Source organism: Bacillus rossius, chromosome 3, assembly GCF_032445375.1.
Source record: "Bacillus rossius redtenbacheri isolate Brsri chromosome 3, Brsri_v3, whole genome shotgun sequence".
NCBI lineage: Eukaryota > Metazoa > Arthropoda > Insecta > Phasmatodea > Bacillidae > Bacillus > Bacillus rossius.
Genome location: NC_086332.1, coordinates 57,740,902 through 57,763,868, shown reverse-complemented (window position 1 = coordinate 57,763,868; position 22,967 = coordinate 57,740,902). Strand labels below are relative to the sequence as shown.

At 38.1% G+C, this 22,967-nt stretch overlaps 1 protein-coding gene across 1 annotated transcript in view; it reads right to left on the bottom strand.

Annotated features, from left to right (window-relative positions):
• Positions 1–22,967, bottom strand: part of LOC134530745 (metastasis-associated protein MTA3) — a 227,953-nt gene that overhangs the window by 87,667 nt on the left and 117,319 nt on the right. The window contains exon 4 of the mRNA XM_063365868.1: positions 5,073–5,162. Within this exon, the coding sequence (XP_063221938.1) occupies positions 5,073–5,162 (90 nt within the window). The remainder of the gene's footprint in view (positions 1–5,072; positions 5,163–22,967) is intronic.

The window sequence follows — 22,967 nt, the reverse complement described above, 5'->3', positions numbered from 1 at the left end:
ATTCTCGATGTTATCGAGAATCCCACATAATTAGTGACAACTTAGCAAAAAATATGGACGAACTGAACAAAACATTTTTTCCAGCGTTATTCAAAGATTCCTTGGTATCTCCTGGTTTTCCCTGACGTTCTGAAATCCCCTGTTTACTCTGACTGCAGCCACCCTCTACTAAGAAATCTAGACTTATTAACAGGGAAAACTTATCTAAAGGGTTCAACAGTATGAATAGGTAAAGTGCTAAATTTTTTAACTTATTGTGCAGGAAATTCCTTTAAGTGGAATTTTCATATGAGGGTTCTTGAAATATAGACTATTTACTAAACTACATCTGTAGGATTCCCAGGGGGAAGGGGGAATAACGTTTATCATTCTTATTTCGCAGTTACGATTTTGCAAGGGCAAACGGGTTCCCTCAGAGAGGTACTCTCTTATTTCAATGAATACCATCTACCCCTCCTCACGTATCTACGCCCATATTATTTTATTGCAATTTAATATCTATTTTATTGCATAAGGAACAAGTGAACAGAATATAACAGGTTTTGTCAGGTCGGCCGCAGTTGATAGGGTGCAGACAAGCCTCCGACGCAGCATTTTCACAGTTCCATCACACCGACCTCCCACTTGAGACGGCCGTGGTTCAAGTCTTGACTGCTACGGTGCACGATTTTAGTGAAAAACACGTAGGAAAGTTAAATAAAAATATCCACAAAACGAAAGTTTTCTAGGGGGGTAAAAAGGTGTTAGTAATTCTGAGGCCTGGAATTTATTTCTATCCATCTGGCGAGGAACCATGACTGCTCCACACAGGCAAGTCGCTACCTTCATTATTTTACAGGGAGTCCACACAAATCTGTAATAAAATTGCCCTGCCTTTTCCAAAAACCAAATTTTAAGTTTCCCTGACATTTTCTTTAAATTTACCTATTTTGAGATTTTCTATCACTTTCTTTATTTTTTATAGAACCTGCAAACACCATCACCATTTTATAGTGTTAAAGAATATGCACTTAAAACCACCCGGGGAAAAAACCTTTCGCGGACTTGGTTGTTTATCAAATGGAACATGACATTTTGTCCTGGAATTGCTATAACTGGGAAATTTAATGACTTTTTCAGGAAGTCAAGTGAATTCCCTGACTTTACCTGACAACCCCCCCCCCCCCCGGACTTTCCCTGACTTTCCAAAAAATTGACACCCTGTTTTATATAATTTAAGCACTAAGCATAGTTTTTTTTCCTTGTCTTGTTTCGGAGGGTTCTATTTTTTCCCCCTTCATATCGCTTCTGCAAAGGATGATATCCGAGCTACATACTAGAAATTTGAAATGTTTCAGCTGTCATATTCAGATTGTTAATCGTAGATCTGACATATGAGCACCTCCATTGTTTCCAAAACAAAATCAAGATGCATACGAATTCTGAAAAGAACTGAAGCGAAATTCATAAAATAAAAAAATAAAAAAACTGAAGTAGCTACGTATGGCTAATGTGCGGCCGAGCAGAGCGGCAATGCCCCCTGGCGCGCCCTGGTTCAGTTTATTAAAGCCGGTATCGATCCGCGACCAAGGAGGCCCGCCCCCGCGGGGGACACCCACTCCACCGTCTCGCGACTCTGCACCTGCGGCTACGTGCCGACCGCATGTCCCGCGTCTCTACGATCATGCTGGGTTTTTGGGTTCCTTGGCTCATTTACGATTTATATATATATAAAAAAAACATTTATACTAAATTGTTTACTGTGAAAACAGAGAAAAACATCTAAGTATTGACCAAGAAGCAATTAGTCAAACAAAATAACCATGTAGCATACATCTGGTGACAACCTTTGCAATAAAACGGATGTCTACAAATACCTGTAAAACCAATTTCAGGACTTTTAATTAAAATTTTCTTTTGAAGTTTTTTTTATCAGATGCTGATCTTTAAATATATAAATGACCAACATTAAACAAGAAAAAATGTGGGAAATGTGCTACAATTCGCAGGAACGTACAGATTATTAAGTTTGAACGCTAAATCCTTTTCCAGGGATAATTTCTACATTACTTAATTGTGCAGACTCAAACTATTTATATTTCACTTACGACTAAAAAAAGTGAATTAGAAAAAGGCTACTGTGAATTAAAGTTTACTGACTTTACAGCAATGTTGCTGATTATTTAAGGACCTTTACCATGAGTTTCCCTTACTTTTTCGTGACTTGCATGACCTGCAGACAATCTGAATATTCAATGCTTATACAGAGGATACGGAAGATTTGCCCTTAAAACCCAAACGACATGGAAAATAAATAACTCAACATGGCGAGTGGGGGCGAGCCTTTAATACCTTTTTGTTTAAGCTATCGTATACATGATGGTACAAACACAAAAGCATTCATGCTACTTGGTATGTAAAAAAACTGTGCTGAAAGCCTCATAACTTACACAGGCTCAACGAGAATGTAGCGTAACCTTAAAGAACATAATATAAGTATGTCCTTATGGCCTTCTACCCAAAGCCCAAACACCAAATACAGAAAGAAGCCTTTCCCAAAGAAACGTATGAGACATCCCTTCTAATTCCTTCCCAAATATACCAATGTAAAAGCTTGTGCAACAGCATTGCAATGTGCACATTTCGTCGAATAAAGCACGTCAATAATTAAAAAAAAACAAAAAAAAAACAGGGTAGTATTTTGATATCAACGAGATAAGCACAACTGAAGGAAATGCACAGTACTAATTTTGTAGATGATCTCGCCATGAAAGTAACCAACTATAAATGTGCAAGAAATCAATAACAGTAAAATAAAAATTAACAATAACAATCAAGCACATTATAATTTTTTTTACAAATAAAATCTATAGCCAACACTGTCATGTCTTGGAATTTATGAAACACTTAAAAAAAAAAAAAGGGGGGGGGGTTGATCTCAATTAACAAAGTCCAGTATGGCAGCACGGGTGAAAAAATAAAATCCTAAAGATACGTACGTATTCAACACAAATAAATAGCACATTACACGTAGATATTATTCGAGCATGTAAAACTATGAAAAACAAATGAGGAGGAACTGACTGTTGCAGCAGCAATACAATTTGTGCTTCCCCAGATCCATTAAATTGGAAAACCAAGGCTTAAAAAATATGAAAAATAAAAAAAATACGTTACACATTACACAACTGACATTTAATTTATTTTATGTGAATTATGGAAATACGTGCATACTGGCAATACCGATGTTCTCTTGGGCACGCATCTCAATACACTATTATTCTTATTATTATTCTTGCTCACATGCCTCCTATTATTAAAAAATGATATCCAGAAGGATCAGCAATAGGCGAAAGTTTACTGTGTAGTTTAGGTAGCACAGATTGATAAAGATAAAAATTTTGTGTCAAATGTTGTTTTCCAAATAGGTAGTTTACTTGATAAAATGGCAGACAGCCGAGCTAGGGCCTCAGATTACTAAAGAACACGTCACGTGGTCGGAGGGGCTCCGCCTGGCCGGCCGCCGGCCTCGCCCAATGGAACGACGCCGAAGTGTCGGGGCCCGCCGGCGCGACGGGCCGCCGCGGGGCTCCCGGCGACCCGCGCACACGAGCCCGCGAGCCCACAAGTGTCCCTCCGGCCTTACAGTGCGGCCCCAGTGGTTCGGGGCCGCGCCAAGATTACAGAGGGCGGGGTCATCGGCCGGGGCCGCGAGTCTTAGCGGCCAGGCGGGCCCTTCTCCCACCTGATCAGCGCAGATCATCATCACTGGCCGCGCAGCACACTAGCTGCGCACAACGAAACTTTCCTTTTCCAACAAAAAAAAACTCATATCTAAGTGTACCAAATACCAGAAAAAAGTTTCAATTTACATATAAAGGTATTTATATAATGTATGTTAAGCGTAATAACTGGAAAAGTCTGTATTTAATTACTATACAAATAGAGAAATATATATTTTTTAAAAATAAAAAAAAAATGTCGCCAATGGCTTACGGTTTCTTCAATAATGGCTCCTAAAGTCTTCGAGCTGCATATATTTAACTTATATTTTGGCCAATTAAATAAGTCCTACAAGTAGTAAAATTCAAGTATGCAATTCGTACTTAGACTTTACAAACTGACGCTATAAATCCACTCATCAATTCACCCGCTTTCTTCGCCTCTTTTGTGAGCACGCGAAGTCGCAAAAACATTTAGTTCGAGAATAAGAACACACAAATCTCAACACAACTCAGCCCGATGTTCACGACTAAGAAATGATCCTGGCTCATGTAAAGTGTTGGATGTCGAGGATCTCACGAGAAAACAGTTCTTCTAATGCTCGTAAAAAAAAACTGAAACACATTTAAGGCGGAACCACAAAATCAGTCAATTCCTGGGAAAATCTGTCTTATGCCCCAAGAAGAAAAGGCTAGGATCTCAAAAAGTGGCCACGCCTCAACAAGGTATTCGACACCGCTACCTAACTTACAGCTCCATTGGAAGATATGTTGTACTATATACTCATTTCATGGTCATGTGCACAGTATGGTATAGGCAATGATACCTCATTTAGGATTTTAGCTACGGGTAGGCGAGCCTCCAACTATAAGGTATATGGCTTCTCCTCCATGTACGTGATTTTAACTACCCAGGTGAATTGTATAGTTTTCATAAATATATACATATAAATCCAGTGCAGTTAATTGTACAGCCAGAAATAACCAGCAGAGAGCAGTCGTGACCACTACTAGCCATGGGTTGTACCAAATACCGTATAAGACATCATGTGAAACTCAGGCCAATTAGCATTGCCGAAGCACGAGGCAAGCTACTGCATTGATTTCTAACTATTTTCCACTCCTAGCCGCTAGTTGGCATTACTTAGCTGGTCTCTGCACTTTATACGCACATTATACAACGTAGCGACACTTCACACCAACAGGTTCGTTGGCATCACTTGTCTCGCATTTTTAGTTTTTTTTTTTTGTTTACCAGTTTCCTATATTGTCCATAACACTATATCTGGTTATGGTTGCGCGGGTGTACACAACCCAGAACACTTTTCCTTCAGCCGGGGATAATCCACTGCACTCGCCAAGTTGACTCACCTACAGTCGTGTCGGCATCTTCGGCCGACGGCGCTTTCAACCACATTTTCTTCAGTTTCGTGGCTACAGAAGACTCCTCGGACGAGGCCACTGGGAACAGAAATAGCACGTGATAAAGACGTCGCTTCCCACTTGCTTCTCAGTGAGGGCGGGCAACACGGCAACAGGGAGCAGGGAGCAGGGGAAAGGCAAAGTCGACACTCCGTTTGCCAGCATTTACGAACACGTGGCAAAGTCCTTGGAGTCGAGCCGTTAAACTCATGTACACGGTGTCTTAATTCAGTAATACTGTGTTCGAGTTTACACACAAGTACAGATAAACGTGCAGTTTGTCTTGTCGCCAACGTAACAATCCCTTTAATTGTCCAACTTAAGTGATCATTAATAACTTATGAAACTGTTACACTCCTATGTTTCTTGCAACCAAAAAATACAGCCATGTTTAATTATCAGAAGATAAACATTACTTTCACATCAACAAAGCAATAGAACAATCATATCCAAAACGATCCAGAACTCCGAACCAACTGGTGCAGACCTAGTACCTGGTGCAGACCCAGTACTCATAAATAACATGGCTAATAACTATACAAGTGTAGCTACCGGAGTAACATAGTCATACAATAATCTGGAATATAATTAAAATTATTTAATAAATACTCAGCAATAAACTGAAATATATTTTATAAAAGGCCTTTACATTTCATAAAAATTTGTAAGGAGTAACACTTCAAATTTAAATCGTATTTTCAGTACTTACTAGTTTTGGACTGTAATCTCGCATCTCTTAACTACTGATTAAATAATCGATAAAAAGCTTACAACAATAACTCAGAAACTAACCTTAAAATGTGAGATGCACCCTCATAAAACAACTAGTTTTTTTAAAGAATGTTTAATGTTACAATGTGAAAACAAATAAATAGTTAATAACGAAACAGCTTATGTTCATGTGTAAAAGTATCCTTTACAAAATTAACAGAACGATATTGAGTGTTAAATAAAACTAACTTCAGTCAATAAAGTGAACAAATTGTTTTACCACTAAATATAAACATTTTAAAAAATAATTTTACTTCCTTTGCAAAGGGGTTTACATTTACTAATAACTAAGGAATTGGTTTCACCAACATAGAGTGGAATTATATCGAGTAGTAAAATAACAAAAATAACCCGTTAATGTGTCATTTATATCCGGGAATTTACTATCTCTCATCGGTCATTGCTATTATTTCTAGATGCATTTATTTAAAAAATATATGACAAAACGCATTTTTAAAATTCTCTTTGCGTATAAGAAATGGCAAACACATTACTTATGTCAAATAAAAATCGACAATAAATAAACACCGTAAATAAATTTCAGTTCGTAAAAAAATGGAAAGTTATGTTCAATTTGTTTTTTTTTTTAATAATTTCCCTTCAATGCATACAATATGTGTTTCAAATTATTCAAAAATAATTTTTAAAAGTCACAGACACAAATAATTTAAATAGCGAGCGATTCTGGAGTACTTAAGTGAGACTTGCCAAGACTATCCACAAACTAGATATTTTGAATAACTACGTACAAGAAGAATAGTTTCTGTCAGTACAGCACACTTGTGGTGTGTACGTTAGTCTTCTCATGGCACAAAGGCAGCAACTGTTTCTAGTTTTGGCGTGGGTCCCGCTAGGCCATTTCCTTCAGCCAGCTTAAAACAAACTGGACTATTTCCATCAATAAACACATGAAGAGATCTGCTATATTACATTTAGACAATACGTACCGTAAGAAAAGTAATTTTGAGTAATGTTGCATTGCAAAACAAAAGAAAAACAAACAAATACAAAAGAATTGTAAAACAAACATTTCCTAACTTCGCACGCCTTTGGGAACACTTTGGCGTTGCTAAAATATTTGTATTAAATCCAATTGAGCAACTAACGCGTTAATATTTTTAGTAAATATTAACTGGGCAGCACTCGAAAGATGTGTTTCATATTTGTAGCTAAACTTCAATATTAAAATTTTCTCACTACTATTAAGAACACAAATTTTAAGAACGTATACGTGGATATTTTGTATTTAATTCAAAAATTATGATAAAAACTCAAATCCGTAAATAAAATTTCGATCCACTTCCTCAGCACAACCTCCATAATTCTCTACAACACTCGATACACTACAGTATATTGGTGAATGTAGTAAAGAGTCTAGAGCACTCTAGCGGCGAGGATTAAAGACCGAGATGGAGCACGCGTAGTTTACCAGTCTCGTTGTACGATTCCCTAAATGGGATTTGGTATAACGGGTCGTCGACTGCGAAGGATGTCATTACTATAGACGGATGCGGAGGTACGTTACAAGTCAGCGAATTTCGACCATTACCTATTGCAAGGAACCATCATATCAGGAAGTCATGAGTGCGAAATCGGGACTGGATGGACCGGGTCCTCCCTCCATCACTCTACTTGGCTATCCACGATCTACATCGCATGTCTTGATGCCTTCTGGTTGGAGCTACCGTGCGTGTACACGGTCCAGAAGCGGCGGAGCATACACATACACATTGGCGCATCACCTCTAATGTCCGGAAAGGAATTGGCAGGTCGTTAGGCAGCGAATCAAATCATTTTATGGCATTTTATGACATCTCATCACATCGATGGTCCGGCGTGTAGATAACCTCAAAAATGTGTAATCCCTGGGCAACGGACTGCAATGGCAGGACGGAACAAAGTCCACACAATTGACGGACGATCGAACTAGACGACATGTCTCTGCCAGCTAATACTGCGGATTATTAAACGCCATTCTCAAACCATGCCGTTCATGCATTACCACTGGCAGCCTATGCAGCTCCAGGCCGACAGGAAGAAGCTAAAGATGTGGAGCCGGGCCCGCCGGAGATTGCGGGTTTCTTGACTGAGCAAACTGCGGAGCGAGACCGATGTGTTAGCAGCATCGACACCAAGTCATTAACATCAACGCTTTCGCGTCTTCCTCATGCACAGAAACCTGAAGAAAAAAATTCCTTGTATCCGTACGTTAAAACAACTGCAAAGCAATACTTATGATCATTATTGACTTGACGTCTAATAAATCGATGAACGCCGGCTGCACGCACGAAAAAGTGTCCCGTAACGCACATTGTCCCACTACGATGTGTCCCGTTACGCTCATTATACGCTTGCACCGCATCTCTCTTCCACTCGATTGGAACAACCATCGATTTGACTTTTCAATCATGTTTTTGTCGTTTGAATTATTAATATTATGTAATTTAACGATCGTCCACCGATTTTCAGCACAATCGGCACGGTTATTTAAAAGTAATTTTGAATTTTCAAATATGTTTTTGTACGAACAATGGCGTTTTACAGTTACACATAATAATTCAAATTACACCCGGGATATTTTGCACAATGTTTTAAAAAATATTGTAACACATTATAAATAAGTTTGGTGTATTTGGGATGCGTATTTGTTATAAAATCGTATTATAAAAACTAAATAATATTATTCCCCTACGGTGCTATCATCTACGTTGACGGACGCGAACCGAACGAATCTCGCTATCTATCCGCTTCCACGGCAACCAGGCACTCGTTAATACATATTTTCCTTTTTTTTTTATCACGAGGGGCATCATTATAATGAATTATAAATAAAATTTCGTTCCCGGGGCCACAATTGCATATCATTTTGAGCACTGGAAGACATAAAAACGTAAAATATTCTCGACGAATTTTAATCTCGGCCCCAGAGCACCACGAGCGTCTGGGTTGGAGATTAAAGCCGAAATTCTTTCTTAAACTTACTAATACTTATTTTATTAACTGCAAGGGCATTTTTATTAAATTCTACGTTTAATTTCACGACGAACAAACTTCGTCGTTAAATGTGTAATTGCGAAAAAGCGTAAAACATTCTCGACGATCTTGAAGTTAAATAGCAAACATGTATAAAAGTTATAGTTAAAATAATTTCTTCGTTAAAATAATAAACATATTTTAATTAATGAGTGCAAATAAAAGTAAATTTATCAATTAAATTGTAGATTTCATTTCACTCCTTCTTTGTATACATACAAAAGTGATAATTCAATAAATATAATTCAATTTTATTCATAAAAGTATGCAATAATTTCATCAATGTTTTGTTATGACGTCACGTTAAACTATCGTCCGTAACCGACTTTACAGACAACCAATTTTTTTTCTAAGACGCTAAACTAAAAAAAATACACATGATTATGGGCACACGAAACGTCAGTTTTAATACTTGTACTAAATATATTACATATATATTATATATATATCAATATTCCGTAAAAATTATATATTTCTTAAATACTTAATTTTATAGAGCATCTGTTAAACGTGTATTTATCACCTACCATTTGTTCTCTCATGACACAATTCTCGTCCCTCAAATGATTCCATGTCAATTAATATCCAACTATATTTTAAAAATCAAATAAATAACTTTCCCTCCTAAGCAAATTACAGCCAATAACATCTGTTTTTTCGAACACGATTCTATCATTTTTTTATCGCTGGACAGAAAAAAAAATTGAAAACAATCCAAATATGACTTTAACGAAAGAAAAAAAATGTCAAAAAACTAATAACTAAACGACTGCACAGTAAGTGATAAAATCATGTAAAATTAATGATGTTGCCAGCACAATGCATTTGGCAAGCTAGATAATTCTAGCTAAAGAGATATGATTCCTATAAAACTGTATCTGTTATTTCCCCGGTATCCTGTAATAAAGCCTTTCAGGCTCTTATATATTATATTTTTTCGTACGATATATAAATTCAGTAGATTTTCTTACAAGGTTTTAGTGAGTTAAAATGCTTGGAATGACATTGAAGTATCAATAGCTATTAAAATGAAATATCAAAAGCTATTATCCTGCATTCGCAATTGCCGTGACAGTACCAATCATCATCTTTCGACTATGAACACTGAAAAATCAAGCGTCGCCAAGAAAATATTTAAACATAAGTTCCCAGTAACAATTTTATTTTAAGAATAATACCCACCAACGATAATTTCCGTTAAGTTAAAAATAATCTTCACACACACAAAGAAAAACACACACACCACGACGATAGACAAACAAAACAGGCAGGTAAGTGACAATGCTGGCTCGGGAAGACTCGGGAATCATCTTGAAGTTCCAACCTAGAATAGTGGTTGTAGGAACATCGCCGGTTTGCAGTTTGTACAGTGACGCGTCTACTCCAACGACGAACACGTGAAAGTAAGTCCTTATTAACAGTCCCATTACAAGCAATGTCTATCTGAATTTGCAATTATACATAAAGTAACGCAATGTCTAATTATCGAAACACGCAAGGCCGTTCACTGTCTTACATTCTTGTAGTGGTGCAGCACGCAAGGCCGTTAACTGTCTTTCATTCTTGTAGTAGTGCAGCATGCAATCGTACTGTTTGGTAGCATAATAACAAATGTAATTTTTTTTCTTTATAACGCCATTTTGTTCTTCAACGAAATTTTCAATCATAAACTCTCTATAAGCATACAGTTCAGTAACTTGCAAATTGAGAGTAGATCTCCGAAGCTCTGCACGCTTATTTGTTATTGATGTGTACCATATTAGCTCCCGGTATATTTGTTGGGAGTAATTTTGTGAATGCGACGGAAGTCAAAGAACGGTAATGTGTAACAACCACGGTGTGCCATCTGCGGATGACACGAACCAAAGTACACAAAGTCAAAGGGAAACTTTATAGTATACTAGACGGAGTACCGGCGCTTCGCTACGGCAGTCTACAGGCAGAACACACTCGCACTGCTCAGTATACATGCCCGTCCTCATGGGTGCGCCACTGTCGTTGCAAAAGACGTTTCCATGGATACGCAGATGGCATCATCAATGTAATGGCGAAATTTAATCAAATCTCACTAATAAGCTCCACCCGCCTGGCATCTAGTGCAAGGGCCACTCAAAACTGACCTTCCTTAAATATGAATGAACTTGGAATGGGAGCTCACCTTATATTGGCTACACTTGGTTGTGAAAAAAAAAAGGGTGTTCTTGTATGTATCCGGCTCCCGTCATCTTAGCGAGATAAAATACACACCAGTTTTTAAGTCAGAACATAAACTTTTAAACACAAAAGTTTCATCAAAATCGGTCCAGTAGTTTATGCGTCAACCCCAAACAGACAAACTACAGTTTTATAATCTAATAGCAGAACCCCGCAGAAGTTGTGCCATGGATTATTTCTCTCTCTCTCTCTCTACATATATAATACTAATCTAAGTCACAATCACTATTTGTTGTTAGTGATGATTAAGTACAGTAAAAATCAAAATTTACCAATTTTAATAGCTGCAGTACTAGGCGTTGCCCGCGCTGAACATAGGGTGATATATCGTCCGCGAGTTAACGCAAAATGGATGGCGCGAAAATATTATCCGGGTTCAAATATCTATGTATACCAATATTCATGGCAATCGTTTGAACGGTTTATAAGTTTTTGTGCTACAGCGCCATCTAGTGGCAAGTTATAGCAAATTTAAAATCCCAAAAATATTCTCCGTGTTCAAATATCTATGTATACCGATTTTCGTGGAGATAGGCTGAAGTGTAGAAGTTGATGCACTGCTGCGCCATCTAGCTACTCGCGAGTTACAGCAAAATGGATATCGCGAAAATATTCTCCGGGTTCAAATATCTATGTATACCAATTTTCATAGCGATCGTTTGAACGGTTAAGAAGTTTTTGTGCTACAGCGCCTCTAGCGACGAGTTAAAATAAAAATGGATAGCATAAAAACCTCTCAATGAAAAAACACTTCGATGTGCCAACTTTCATGGCGATCGATCGAACGGTGTCGGAATTTATCAACGTCATAAATACATACAAACATGCTATTATATATATGTATTATATATATTCTCATGAATTAATTTTAACAAGATGGACGTTATTTTAATCAAATTCCTTGTCGAATTAAGTCGAAACCCAGGTTTGTTCTCTTTTTGCTCCTATCGGAGCCGTTTTATTATATAGTTAAAGAATTTCTGTCTGCTAATCAAGTGGTTCAATAGTTACGTAGCTGCTTCGGCAGCGAATTCTAGCGGCGGGTTCGGAAACTACGTGTGATTTGCGTCCAGAAATGTAGCTGAAAACTAAATTTGATTACATTTATCACGCTCGGCATTATTTAAAATAATTCTACGTTACATTTCGTGTCCGAGGCCCAAGTTACGTATTATAAGTGTATTTGCAACATGATAATACATGAATTTTCTCATTACCGAGGCTAGATGTTACACATCACTGGTAGGTAAGTATTTACAGACACGCTCACTATTAATTTATTTTTAAATTTATAATGAAAATTCAAGTAGGCCTACTTTAGATTAATCCAAAAGACAACCACCAAAGCATTTTAGCATACATTAAAATATATTAACGAAGCAGAATACTACGCTGAATAAACTACTGACTTGCCTCTCTAGGTCTAACGCCCCGGGAATCGAACACGCATTACCTTCGTGGGAGGCGAGTTATGTGTAGTCCCGCGTGTGAAGCTTTTCATGAGGGGCTTATGTCACAAGTCAGCAGCCGAGGTGCCAAACACCTGCAGGGAGTGTGTCACAACAATAAGTGCAACTCGGCAGACTGTGTCGCAAGAGCAGCCAGTCCACGAGACTGCAAGACACTGCCGACGGCGCGCTCTACAATAAGAGTAGCCAGGCGAAGACAGGGGCTTCCATTCCTGGTCGACCGCCTGCCGCCATCGCCACGAGGTGCGGCGTCGAGCGAGATGGCTCTGCCGGGCCTCGAACCCTGGGCATCTCAGCTCCGCCCGCAGGTATTCACGACGGTGCGGGTAGGGCGTAACTCGACGAGATTCATACCTACCCTACACTACAGGTATATTATAAAATACACTGTAAAGTGTCACATAAATTGTGCAATGAAACGTAACATGATCAATGCAAACGAGTGATTCTTATTCATCATTTAAAATAACTAAAACCGATGTCTTTCTATAACCCTAGTAACACGTCATAGTTATAAGCCAAATAATAAATGATAAATCAATATTTCTGAAAACAAAGTGATGTATCGACCTTGTTGCTCCAGGTTGCTAAAGACCGAATGTCGGAAAGCTCTCTCCTAATAACATATGTAAGAGTGTGAAAAAATTACTTAGCATAACGTGACACTACAACTATACTTCACAAATAAGTTCAATTATAGCTTACGGCACACATTTCACGCTCATTTGTCGGTGGTTGATGATTAAAATCCCCTGGTACGACTCATGTATGAGTACAGAGTCGGTTAGCAAGTGGTAATGAGACCACAATCCTGGAGGTCCCGTCATATAAGACACTATTCATAACCACACAACATAGAGCTCTAAGAAAAAAAAATGTTTCTTATTATTGAGGGTATCCCGTAAAACCCCCAATCAATATTTTCTGACTTCTCCATGTATTTCATAATTTTTCACTGACCAAAGCATTAATATCTTTCCATATTAAAAACTGCTAGTCACAACTTACGGATTCCTCAATGCCGGAAAAAACTCTTGGCACAGTAAAATTAAAAAAAAATAAAAACTTAAAACTATGGATAGTGATGTTTCTTACATCGCCCTCCAAGGTACCATCCAATAGATACTAAATTTAGCCTCACGTGCCATAAAAAGAAAAGACTTCTCGAATATACTAGATACACGAGCAATGCAACCAATGCTGAACCCTAAAAACAATTAGTGTAAGACGGTGCACGACAAGCGCGCCGGGGATGGAGCTGTGGCAACACCTGCAGGCAGCGGAGGCTGGGACGCCCACGCGGCGTCTCGCCCGGGCGCTGCGGGGCGGCGGCGACGCAGACGGACGAGTCGGTGGGCGGTGGGCGGTGGGCGGTGGGCGGTGGGCGGCCGCGCCACTTGCACTCCACCAAATACAACACACGCTCGTCCCTTTTCCGGCGCGTTGCCAGGGCGACCGGCGGAACCCGCTGGCTGCTGATTGATTAATAAGGCCCCGCGCGACGCCGTCTTGGGCCCCGCGCGAGCAGGTTCGAACCCTGGACCTCGCACGCCCGCAACATGGCGGTCGAGAAAAACAGAAGGGTTTTCTACGTTCTGATAATATTATTATACTATGAATCTAGTGGGCTTTAAAATCAATTGAGGACAATTCGAAACCGGAACCACAAGGACCGTACATTCGACACGCGGTCGTTAACAGGCAAGTTGGCTCTCCCTGCCCGGGGCCCCAGTTGGTAAAGGCCCACAAAAGTTCAATATGTTAAATATTTATTTTGTTAAGAGTATTTTCAAGCTGATAATTTATTGAAACGTAAATGGTCCGGACATACAGACTCATCCGGCCAGCCACTGACACGGCTGTCCTCACAAGTAGACTGTAAGCTTTGCTTGGTTGTAGAAATTTGTTCCGTTAAACATAATCCAGACGCTCCGTACAATTCATCTTAAATATGTTATAATTTTGAATTTAAAATGGTTGTTCAATTCCAACTTCAATTACGTATATCAGCATTGGAAAGTACTTTACACCATACATCGTATTATGTTTTATTAAACTTAATTTTTCCATGATGAACCTGTAATCGAAGTTTGTCGGTCGAATTCTGGTTCAACATTCTTGATCAGTGGCTGGTGTTTCTGGTCGGACTGCCGCTCCTTCTACGGGTCAGTTTTTGTATTATGAGTGCGGACGGCAACAGCCATATCCCCGTGGAATGGCTGAGGTGGTCCCAAAACCAGCCTGCAGGCCGATCACCCCTCGAATCACTGTATGAGACTTGGTAAATGCGCGGAAACGACTCCAGTTGTTTGCCTTGGGCCGTTCCGCCGACGAGTTCGCGCCCGGGCAGAAGAGCTGGGAGGGGCAAGGAGAGCTCGGTTAGGTTCAGTTCTGCGGCGGGCCGAGTGCCTGTCCAGGAAGCGACGAGAGACACTCGCTACAGTGACGTGACGACCCGGCGGCACGCTTCGCGAGGGCGAACCCTCTGTCCCTCCGCAACTCTATTTTATCCTAACATTTCGTGTTTTGCACATCATTTTAAATTATTAAAAAATACTTTTTATTGTTTAAAAAGGCATTTTATACTAAACGAGTCCTTAATAATATATAGGTATATTTACTAAATTAAAGGCAAATATTTATGTCAGTCCTAGCATGTACTGAAAGCTATCAATTATGTAATATACAGTTTTGGATTTACCTTCTGTATGTAGTCTTCGTCTTAAAACTCTATTTTTAGTACATATTATTCATTCAATCAATACAAATAATTTTTTTTTTCAAAACCATAGAAAGATTTTTGTCGGGATTTTGGGTAAACCTAATTGTTATTGATTTAATGAATGATATTCTAAAATTTAAAGTTTTAGTACGAAGGTTAGATAAGAATGGTTAATCCTAAACTGTATACCACATGATATCATGAGTTCAGTACATGATAGTACTGGACATAAACATTTGCCAGTTCATAAAAAAATTAAATAATGCGTTGTTTTTAAAAAAACGTTATGTAAACAATTAAATATATGGTTGTATTATGATTTTTTTAATTTATGTGTAACACGAAATATTAAGAGCGAAAATAATTTAGGATACTGCCCCCTCCAGGCGGTGGCACACACTATGCGGTTGGAACAGAGTGCTTGCCAGTTTATAGGTACTCCGTGTTTCTTCTAGATCAGCTGTTTACATGATCGATTTTGATCAATTTACTTAGTGCAGTTTTGAGTTGCTACACATTTTTAAACAGACTTTTCCAGGTTTTTCAGTCTATATGGGAAATTTTCGATACCCTTATATATGATTGTAATCGTACTTGGTAACTTATTTTGTAAAGTTCGTTAACATAAATTGTCTTCTAGCATATTTTCAGCACGACCCTCTCATAATTTGTATAAGCGATGTCCTTCCAGAAAGTAAATCTCTTAGCATTAGTTATATTAGGTACTATTTTTTGTGAGTGGTTTAACATGTATTTACACTTCAGATATAATAAATAATACGTTAACTGTCATAAAGGCACCAAAACATGAATTTTTAATATTCATATGTGTAGGCCCACAATTTAACAAACACACAATTATGTAAAAAGATTAAATTAAAAAAGTACTCTCACATTTCAAAGAAGTAATGGTAAGGTTACTATTTTGCAAGTTGAAAATAGCAAATATATATATATATGTATAATGTTCGTAGAATGTACACTATTTCTGAAATTTCAAAATGCTGATAACTAGGGACACGATTATATTGTGAATTGCGATAAAACCGAAATTAAAACCAAAAAGCATAATTCAATTTGTACTTAAGTGCATGGTTCAGAAATATTAATTTAATTTGTTTTATTGTGCATTTCTTATTGAATCACTTTCAAACCAACAAATGTTCGCTAATTTAATTTTATTGTTTGGAATGGATCTATTTTAGACCAATTTAAAACTAATCATTTTATCGTAAAAATGCAGCATATAAATTTTACCTATACTTTGATGGAGTAAGTATGATAAAAAAATGTTTTATTAAAATAAAAACAATAACGCCAAAATCCTGTATTGTAAAAGCGAAATTGGACTAAAAGTAAAACCATAAAATCTTGTCTCTACTGATAATAAGTCTATACACGACTCCATAAAACAATAAAAATAAGAACTTGTGATAAGTAGGTAAAAAAAAATAATCACGACATTTTAAGGCTGTAGCTTGGTAATTGAAGATGTTTCATCTTCTAATAGCTGGGCTTCCTTCTGAGCCTCTTAGCGCCATGGGAGTTACACAAATTTTTCAGTTTATTGCTCGCATCGATTAATCAAATCGCCATAGTTAGCCGTTAAATGTACACCACAGTAATATCAGTATCAATCGATTAGTCAAAATCACGGGACACGCTATAAGGTCTACTGTGGTTTGTTACATGCCACCTTGTCTGTTGTGTTTGCGATGTGTCTGAGTTAAAAATTACAGGAAAAACATGTTTTTTTTTTAAAACTAATTAAAGAATTTATATTTTTAACGGCGTGGAAAAAGTGTGTTGTTTCATGAGAATGTATAGTAATTCCAGAAACATTTTTGATGTCCTGACTTTCCAGAGTACATGGAATTCCCTGATATTTCCATGTTTTCCAGGTAGGTTTTCCTTGACCGTACCATCCCTGACTAGGAAAAGTGATCGAGAGAATATTCAGACATAAAACACTGCGGAAGTTTTAGCCGCAGCGACAGAAACGCACAGTGACAGCAGCCGTATCCACCAAGCTGCCGCAAAAGGTTTCCTCAACACATTCAGGATGGCTAGCAAACCCCTGATAAAACTATTACCCGACTTTTCCCGGCGTGGGAAAAAAATTCCCAGGCCATTGATATTAGTCGCCAATAGAAAATTTTAACTCAAAATCGCAAATCGTCACACCACACTTCACTATAGAAACCGTAAATGGATCAATTATTTCACCGCACTAATGCCAATGGCATTGCTATCAATGAGCGTGGTCGAAGTGCTGATGTATTAAGAGCAAAAAAGAAATGGGAGAAAATATTTTTGTAAAAATTGTATACGGGTTGAAAGGGGGAATAAAGTGCGTGCACATGGAACCTCTACAAATCAAAATTAGTATCTCGTACAGGGGGATTAGGCCGCGCCATTTTGGATTTTTCCATATTTTTGTGGTAATTATCAATTTGAACTATTTATCCCAAATTTTAGCATGTGAAGGCATAAATCGTATTTCCTAGAACTGCTCTGCCTTGTTGCAACTGCATATTTACTAACAGGCTCTATTCTGTAAGCACCGCAAGGAAATAAATTATTTCACGCGGGAGACTACAACTACCACAATAATCACACCAGTTCACAAGTGTTGATTTCAAGAAGTAGCCAAATATATAAGTACTATGCCATGTTTAACCAAAAAATAAATAAAATACATAAGTTTTATTGCAAGCGGTATCAAAATATTTTAAATTGCAATTTTTTTTAGTAAACTCACAATTAAAAAAGTTCCACGTATACCTAAGAAAATCCCTAACTCTTCCTGGTTTTCCCTGGTGCTAACCACCCTGACATTGGCTACGAACTCAGACTCAGCATTTTAGTAAGCGCAGTTTCCTTGCGAAAATGCCGAGCCAAGTGGCGCAACTGTAAATCGTTGTACTGGCATTCGGGAGACCCCCCAGTTTGAAACCTGGTTCCCCTAGTAATTCCAGGGAAATGCTGGGATGGTTCCTTGTCATGGGGTTTGATTGATTCATTCCCCATTTTCTCTGACATGCACAGTGTTTGCTAGCCTCCAAGTCACCAATGACCTCGTAGTCGACAAGACGTAAAACCAAAATACGTAAATTTTTTTTATCGCACCTGACAGTCTCGGCGTGCATTTGCGTTAGTGAGGCGGGATGATAAATGTGACGCTCGCTGGTGCTTCTAGCAGGGTATCTCATTTCTGAACTGGCACACAGTGGGAGATTTGCCCGAAAACGTGGTCAAAAATACAAAAACCAATGTTATGTCATACAAACTTCATTATAGGGGTTTTCGAGGTCGCTGATTACGAATTTAATGTTAAAATCAATTATTTAATGGCCGTTCATCGTATAGAGGCTAAAATAACAAAACATACATATAATTTGTAGTCTATAATATGCATATTAAATGCTTGTAATTTTATTGAAAATTGCTCATCATGGTAAATAATATTTTGTATGTAACATATATCTCATTCCGATTTATTGTTACAGTCAGTGGAACAAGTGATTCAATTTGCTGCTCGATATAGTTTTTTTCTCTTACAATGCATTCAGTGTTTTCATGGAGAAACTGCAGTCTGATTGGCCTACAAAACTTGGGAGATGAAGGCCTCGGATTCTTCCATATAACAATTTCGTCCCAAGATTTCAGTTCAGAAGAAACAAGTTGCAATGGTACAAAAGACGTTAAGAACACATTTGCGTCCGAATCAGAATCGTTGTTGAATCTTTGCTTGTACTCACTGTGTCCCGAGCTCCCATCACATTCCCATTTACAAATTAAACTTAATGCACGCACATCGTCAGGATGTAAACTTTGTATCACTTCTTCTTGGACTAGTAAAATACGTTGACAGGTGTGATCTTACAGACTTTGAAACTTCACTTCTGCACTTTTCTCAGTAACTGTGATACTCGTACGCGGTACACAACACCTCGATTTTGCTTCCCTTACTGCTTCATAACTGGGATACAATTTGCAGTTGTGTTTTCGCGCTGTTGATCTAATTACACTGTATTGATGCCTACTCAATTTAGCTTCAACCATTGTAGACAAAGCCTCATCTGCAGATATTGTCTTCTCGACTTGCATACTATATAACGATTCCGATATTTCGAAGCTCTTGTTGGGGTAGTTGTGGTTATGTCTTTTACTATGTTGGCAGCATCTATATTACCAGACGAATGAAGGCTCATCTGAGTGGCATAAGACAGCATCGACATGTCTACATTTGTACGTAGTTGCTCTGTTCTCCTTCGTTTCGTTCGTTCACTACTTGAACAAAATTCCACGGAAGGGCATCCACGTTTCTTTGCCGACTCTCCAGAACTGGGATTACTTACCGGAATACAAATGTTCTTGCTGAGCCATGCTTGATTTTTATTCAGAAAATAGTCAATGTTTCTTGAAGATTCTTTCCATTTAGTGTTTAGCTTAGAAAAAAAAACATGGACAAAGCAGGCCTTGCACTCGCAGGTATTGTTATAATGCAACCCCGTTTCTCGGACAACACTTTCTGTAGGTGTTCCAGACTAGTTCTTGTATCTGTAGTTAAGAAGCCCTTCAGCATCAAGAATAGCTCCCTCCTAGTATATGCCAGTTCTTCTTCTCCTGATCATAAAATGAAAACTTTGCATGACTGCAATGCAATGGCACTTATTAAAATCATTGGGCGGGTAAAAAAGTTCAGATCGGGGAAAGAGGGAAATTGGTTTGCAGTAATGGAGTCATTTCTTGGATTATTTTCTGTATGAATAGAGTAACATAGATTAAAAACAATTTGTAATATTAAAAACATAATATTCACAAATTATTAATACCATTTTGTTGAATATAATTACAATAATGTAATAAAATGCACTGATATTTTTATGCCATTCTGTTATAATGAAAAAAGAAAATACCAAAGAAATAGTCAACAAAATTCTACCATAATTAAGATGTCAAAAATTGTTCATTATTTGTGTTGTTTTTGGTGAATTCGTTTACAAGTTCTTTGTTCAGTGCTCATTTGCGTTCGCAACAGTAGACCCTTAGGAATAATATCTTATTCGCGGGATTCATTCTTGGTTATGGTCGATCCGGAATTTCTTAAGGGGGGAAATGTAACTGACTTGGCCCTAGAAGAGCTAGTTTTCTCGGAGTGCTTCCCATTTCACTGTTGTATTCCATTCATGCTTCGATTCTACCCCAAATCACAGTCACTGGCACTGAAGACCTAGGCTGTTAAACTTCGCTCAAATTTCTCAATTGTTGCCATTTCTTCCATCCCATCATTCCATACAGTCTCGTGAACTAATTTAGGAAGTTTCTTCATCTCATTAGATAACAATCATTGAATTGTAAAACAACACAAGGCATAAACTTAATAAATTCCTTATGGGTTTGTGTGTACCCACCCATCATTATATGGTTATTTTACAGCTGGAAAATCTAAAACAATTGTCCTTCTTAGTGAACAACTTTGAAGGACTTTAGATTTGTTTCTTACCAGCAGTAAAAAATTCTGTATCAATAAAAAATCGCACTATACCAACACTACATGTGGTTTTCATCAAAGATTTCTGAAAGGCTAGACCACCACTAGTAAACTTCTCCAGACTTTAACAGACATCAATGACGATGTTGAGAATGAACTGACAATTAGTGAAGCTTATGAAGGAATAAGAAAAAAGGCATCTGGTATTAGACGGGCTATGCACATTGTCGACAATGATGGGTCGGCTTATATCCGCCATAGCCTCAGGGAGTCGCCACCAGTGCAGCAATGAAGGAAAAAATATCGTACACAAAGGGTAGCACATATTAGCAGCTAGTTATTGTAAATTCGTATTACTAAAACAATAAACTAAAAGCTCTATTTCGATAGAAAGGTGCATAATGTGGCATACCCAACTAAAAGCCTCGATGTAATATGATAAAACTAAATTTTCATTATGTTCACAAAGTAGCTTTAGAAAATAAAATAAAAAAACATTACAGCTTTATATATAACAGCATAAGGCAGCGATATAGACGCCATATCTCCAGGAATTGCATCCATTTTTCAGAACTCAAAAATATCAATTTTTACGGCCGCGACATTCACTTTAGTACATCATGGAATTATCTTCAACATAGTTAGGTCCGCCCAACGCACTCGACCCTCACTTGTCAGCTGCCGTGAAACCTCAGGATGTGGGAATTTCTTATTGCCATATCCGGTTTCCAATGCAGGTATGATTTAACATTACTACCACACCGCCAGTTTGGTCGGGATTTCAAGTTCGAAATTTGCATTTTGACCACGTTTTCGGGAAAATCTCCCACTGTGTGGCACGCAGACTTTATCGTCGTACATAAGACAACTATGAAATTGGGGCAACAAAGTTAAAGATAAAGGTAAAATGGTAATCCCTAGATTAAAAAAAATAAAAAATCACATATATCGCTAATTGTATGATTTTTCTCTCACTTATGAGAGGAAAAAAATGTTGGATATAAATGTTTTAGTTGCAAAAAATAAGAATAAAGTTAGCAGCGAGTAAATTCGTGGGCTCCTTATAACTTTTAAAATGTTAGGGCCATCAGTAAGAGCAGAAGTCAATTCAGTTTAATTAACAGTAGCATTAACTTCAAAATATTCAGTACTATAATTCGCACAAACTGACCAGGAAAAATGTTTATGATTAGATAACACTTCCTTGCAGAAAGCATTTTCTTAATGGTGTATATTTACGGAGATTAAGCTATTTAAGGGAAGCGTAAATATATTATTCCGTCAATTTTTTTTATCAGAAAAGATTTTGATATCAATTTTACTTGGAGAATACTTTGATAACTTACTTCAGTAATAACTATATTTCTATCAATACGAAAATAAACTTTTGTTAAGGTAAAAATGTTTGTAAGTCTTTGAAACTAAGAGTTACCATAGAAAATCCGAGAAGTACCTGCATTCCGATAGCCAAATAAATAAATTCTAATTTTAAATAGAAATATAATTAAGTTTAAAATAGTAATGATTATATATGTATATAGTGTATGTATTTTTTTTATCTAATGAGTTTATTCCGAGTTAATCCTAACTGTGCCAATTTCTTGATCAAAAAACAGGGTAGTGTTCGTAAACCAATACACATAAAGACTTGATACGGGCTGCGGCAGCTGCGCGTGCGCGAGTCTGCAGGGTGTTGGTGTTAAGGGAGGGGGGGGGGGGAGGCGGCCCAACCTCGGCCCAAGAGTCGGGGCGTCATTTATATTAATGAAGGCCGCAGTGCGCATGTCCGGGCGCCCTCGACCGTCAATAGCCATCGCCGATCCTCCGCGGCCGCGAGCCCGCCGCGACACACGCTCGATACTCGCGCGGCCCGCCACTTAACTGCGGTGCAGCCCGTGAGCGAGTGCACTTCCCCCACACGCGCTGTGTTCTTATGCCACGTCTGTTTCTTCAGTGCGGGGGAGGGGAAGCGTTACTTATACCATCGAATGGAATAATGTGTGCTAAATGACAGCGCAGTGCCTCAGAATCCCTCAAAAACGTTCCACTCATTCGTGAAATATAATAAGCACGACTCAGAACCCAGCTCGTCATTTATTTCCCTTCAACGCTCCATCTCATACACCATGCTGATTATT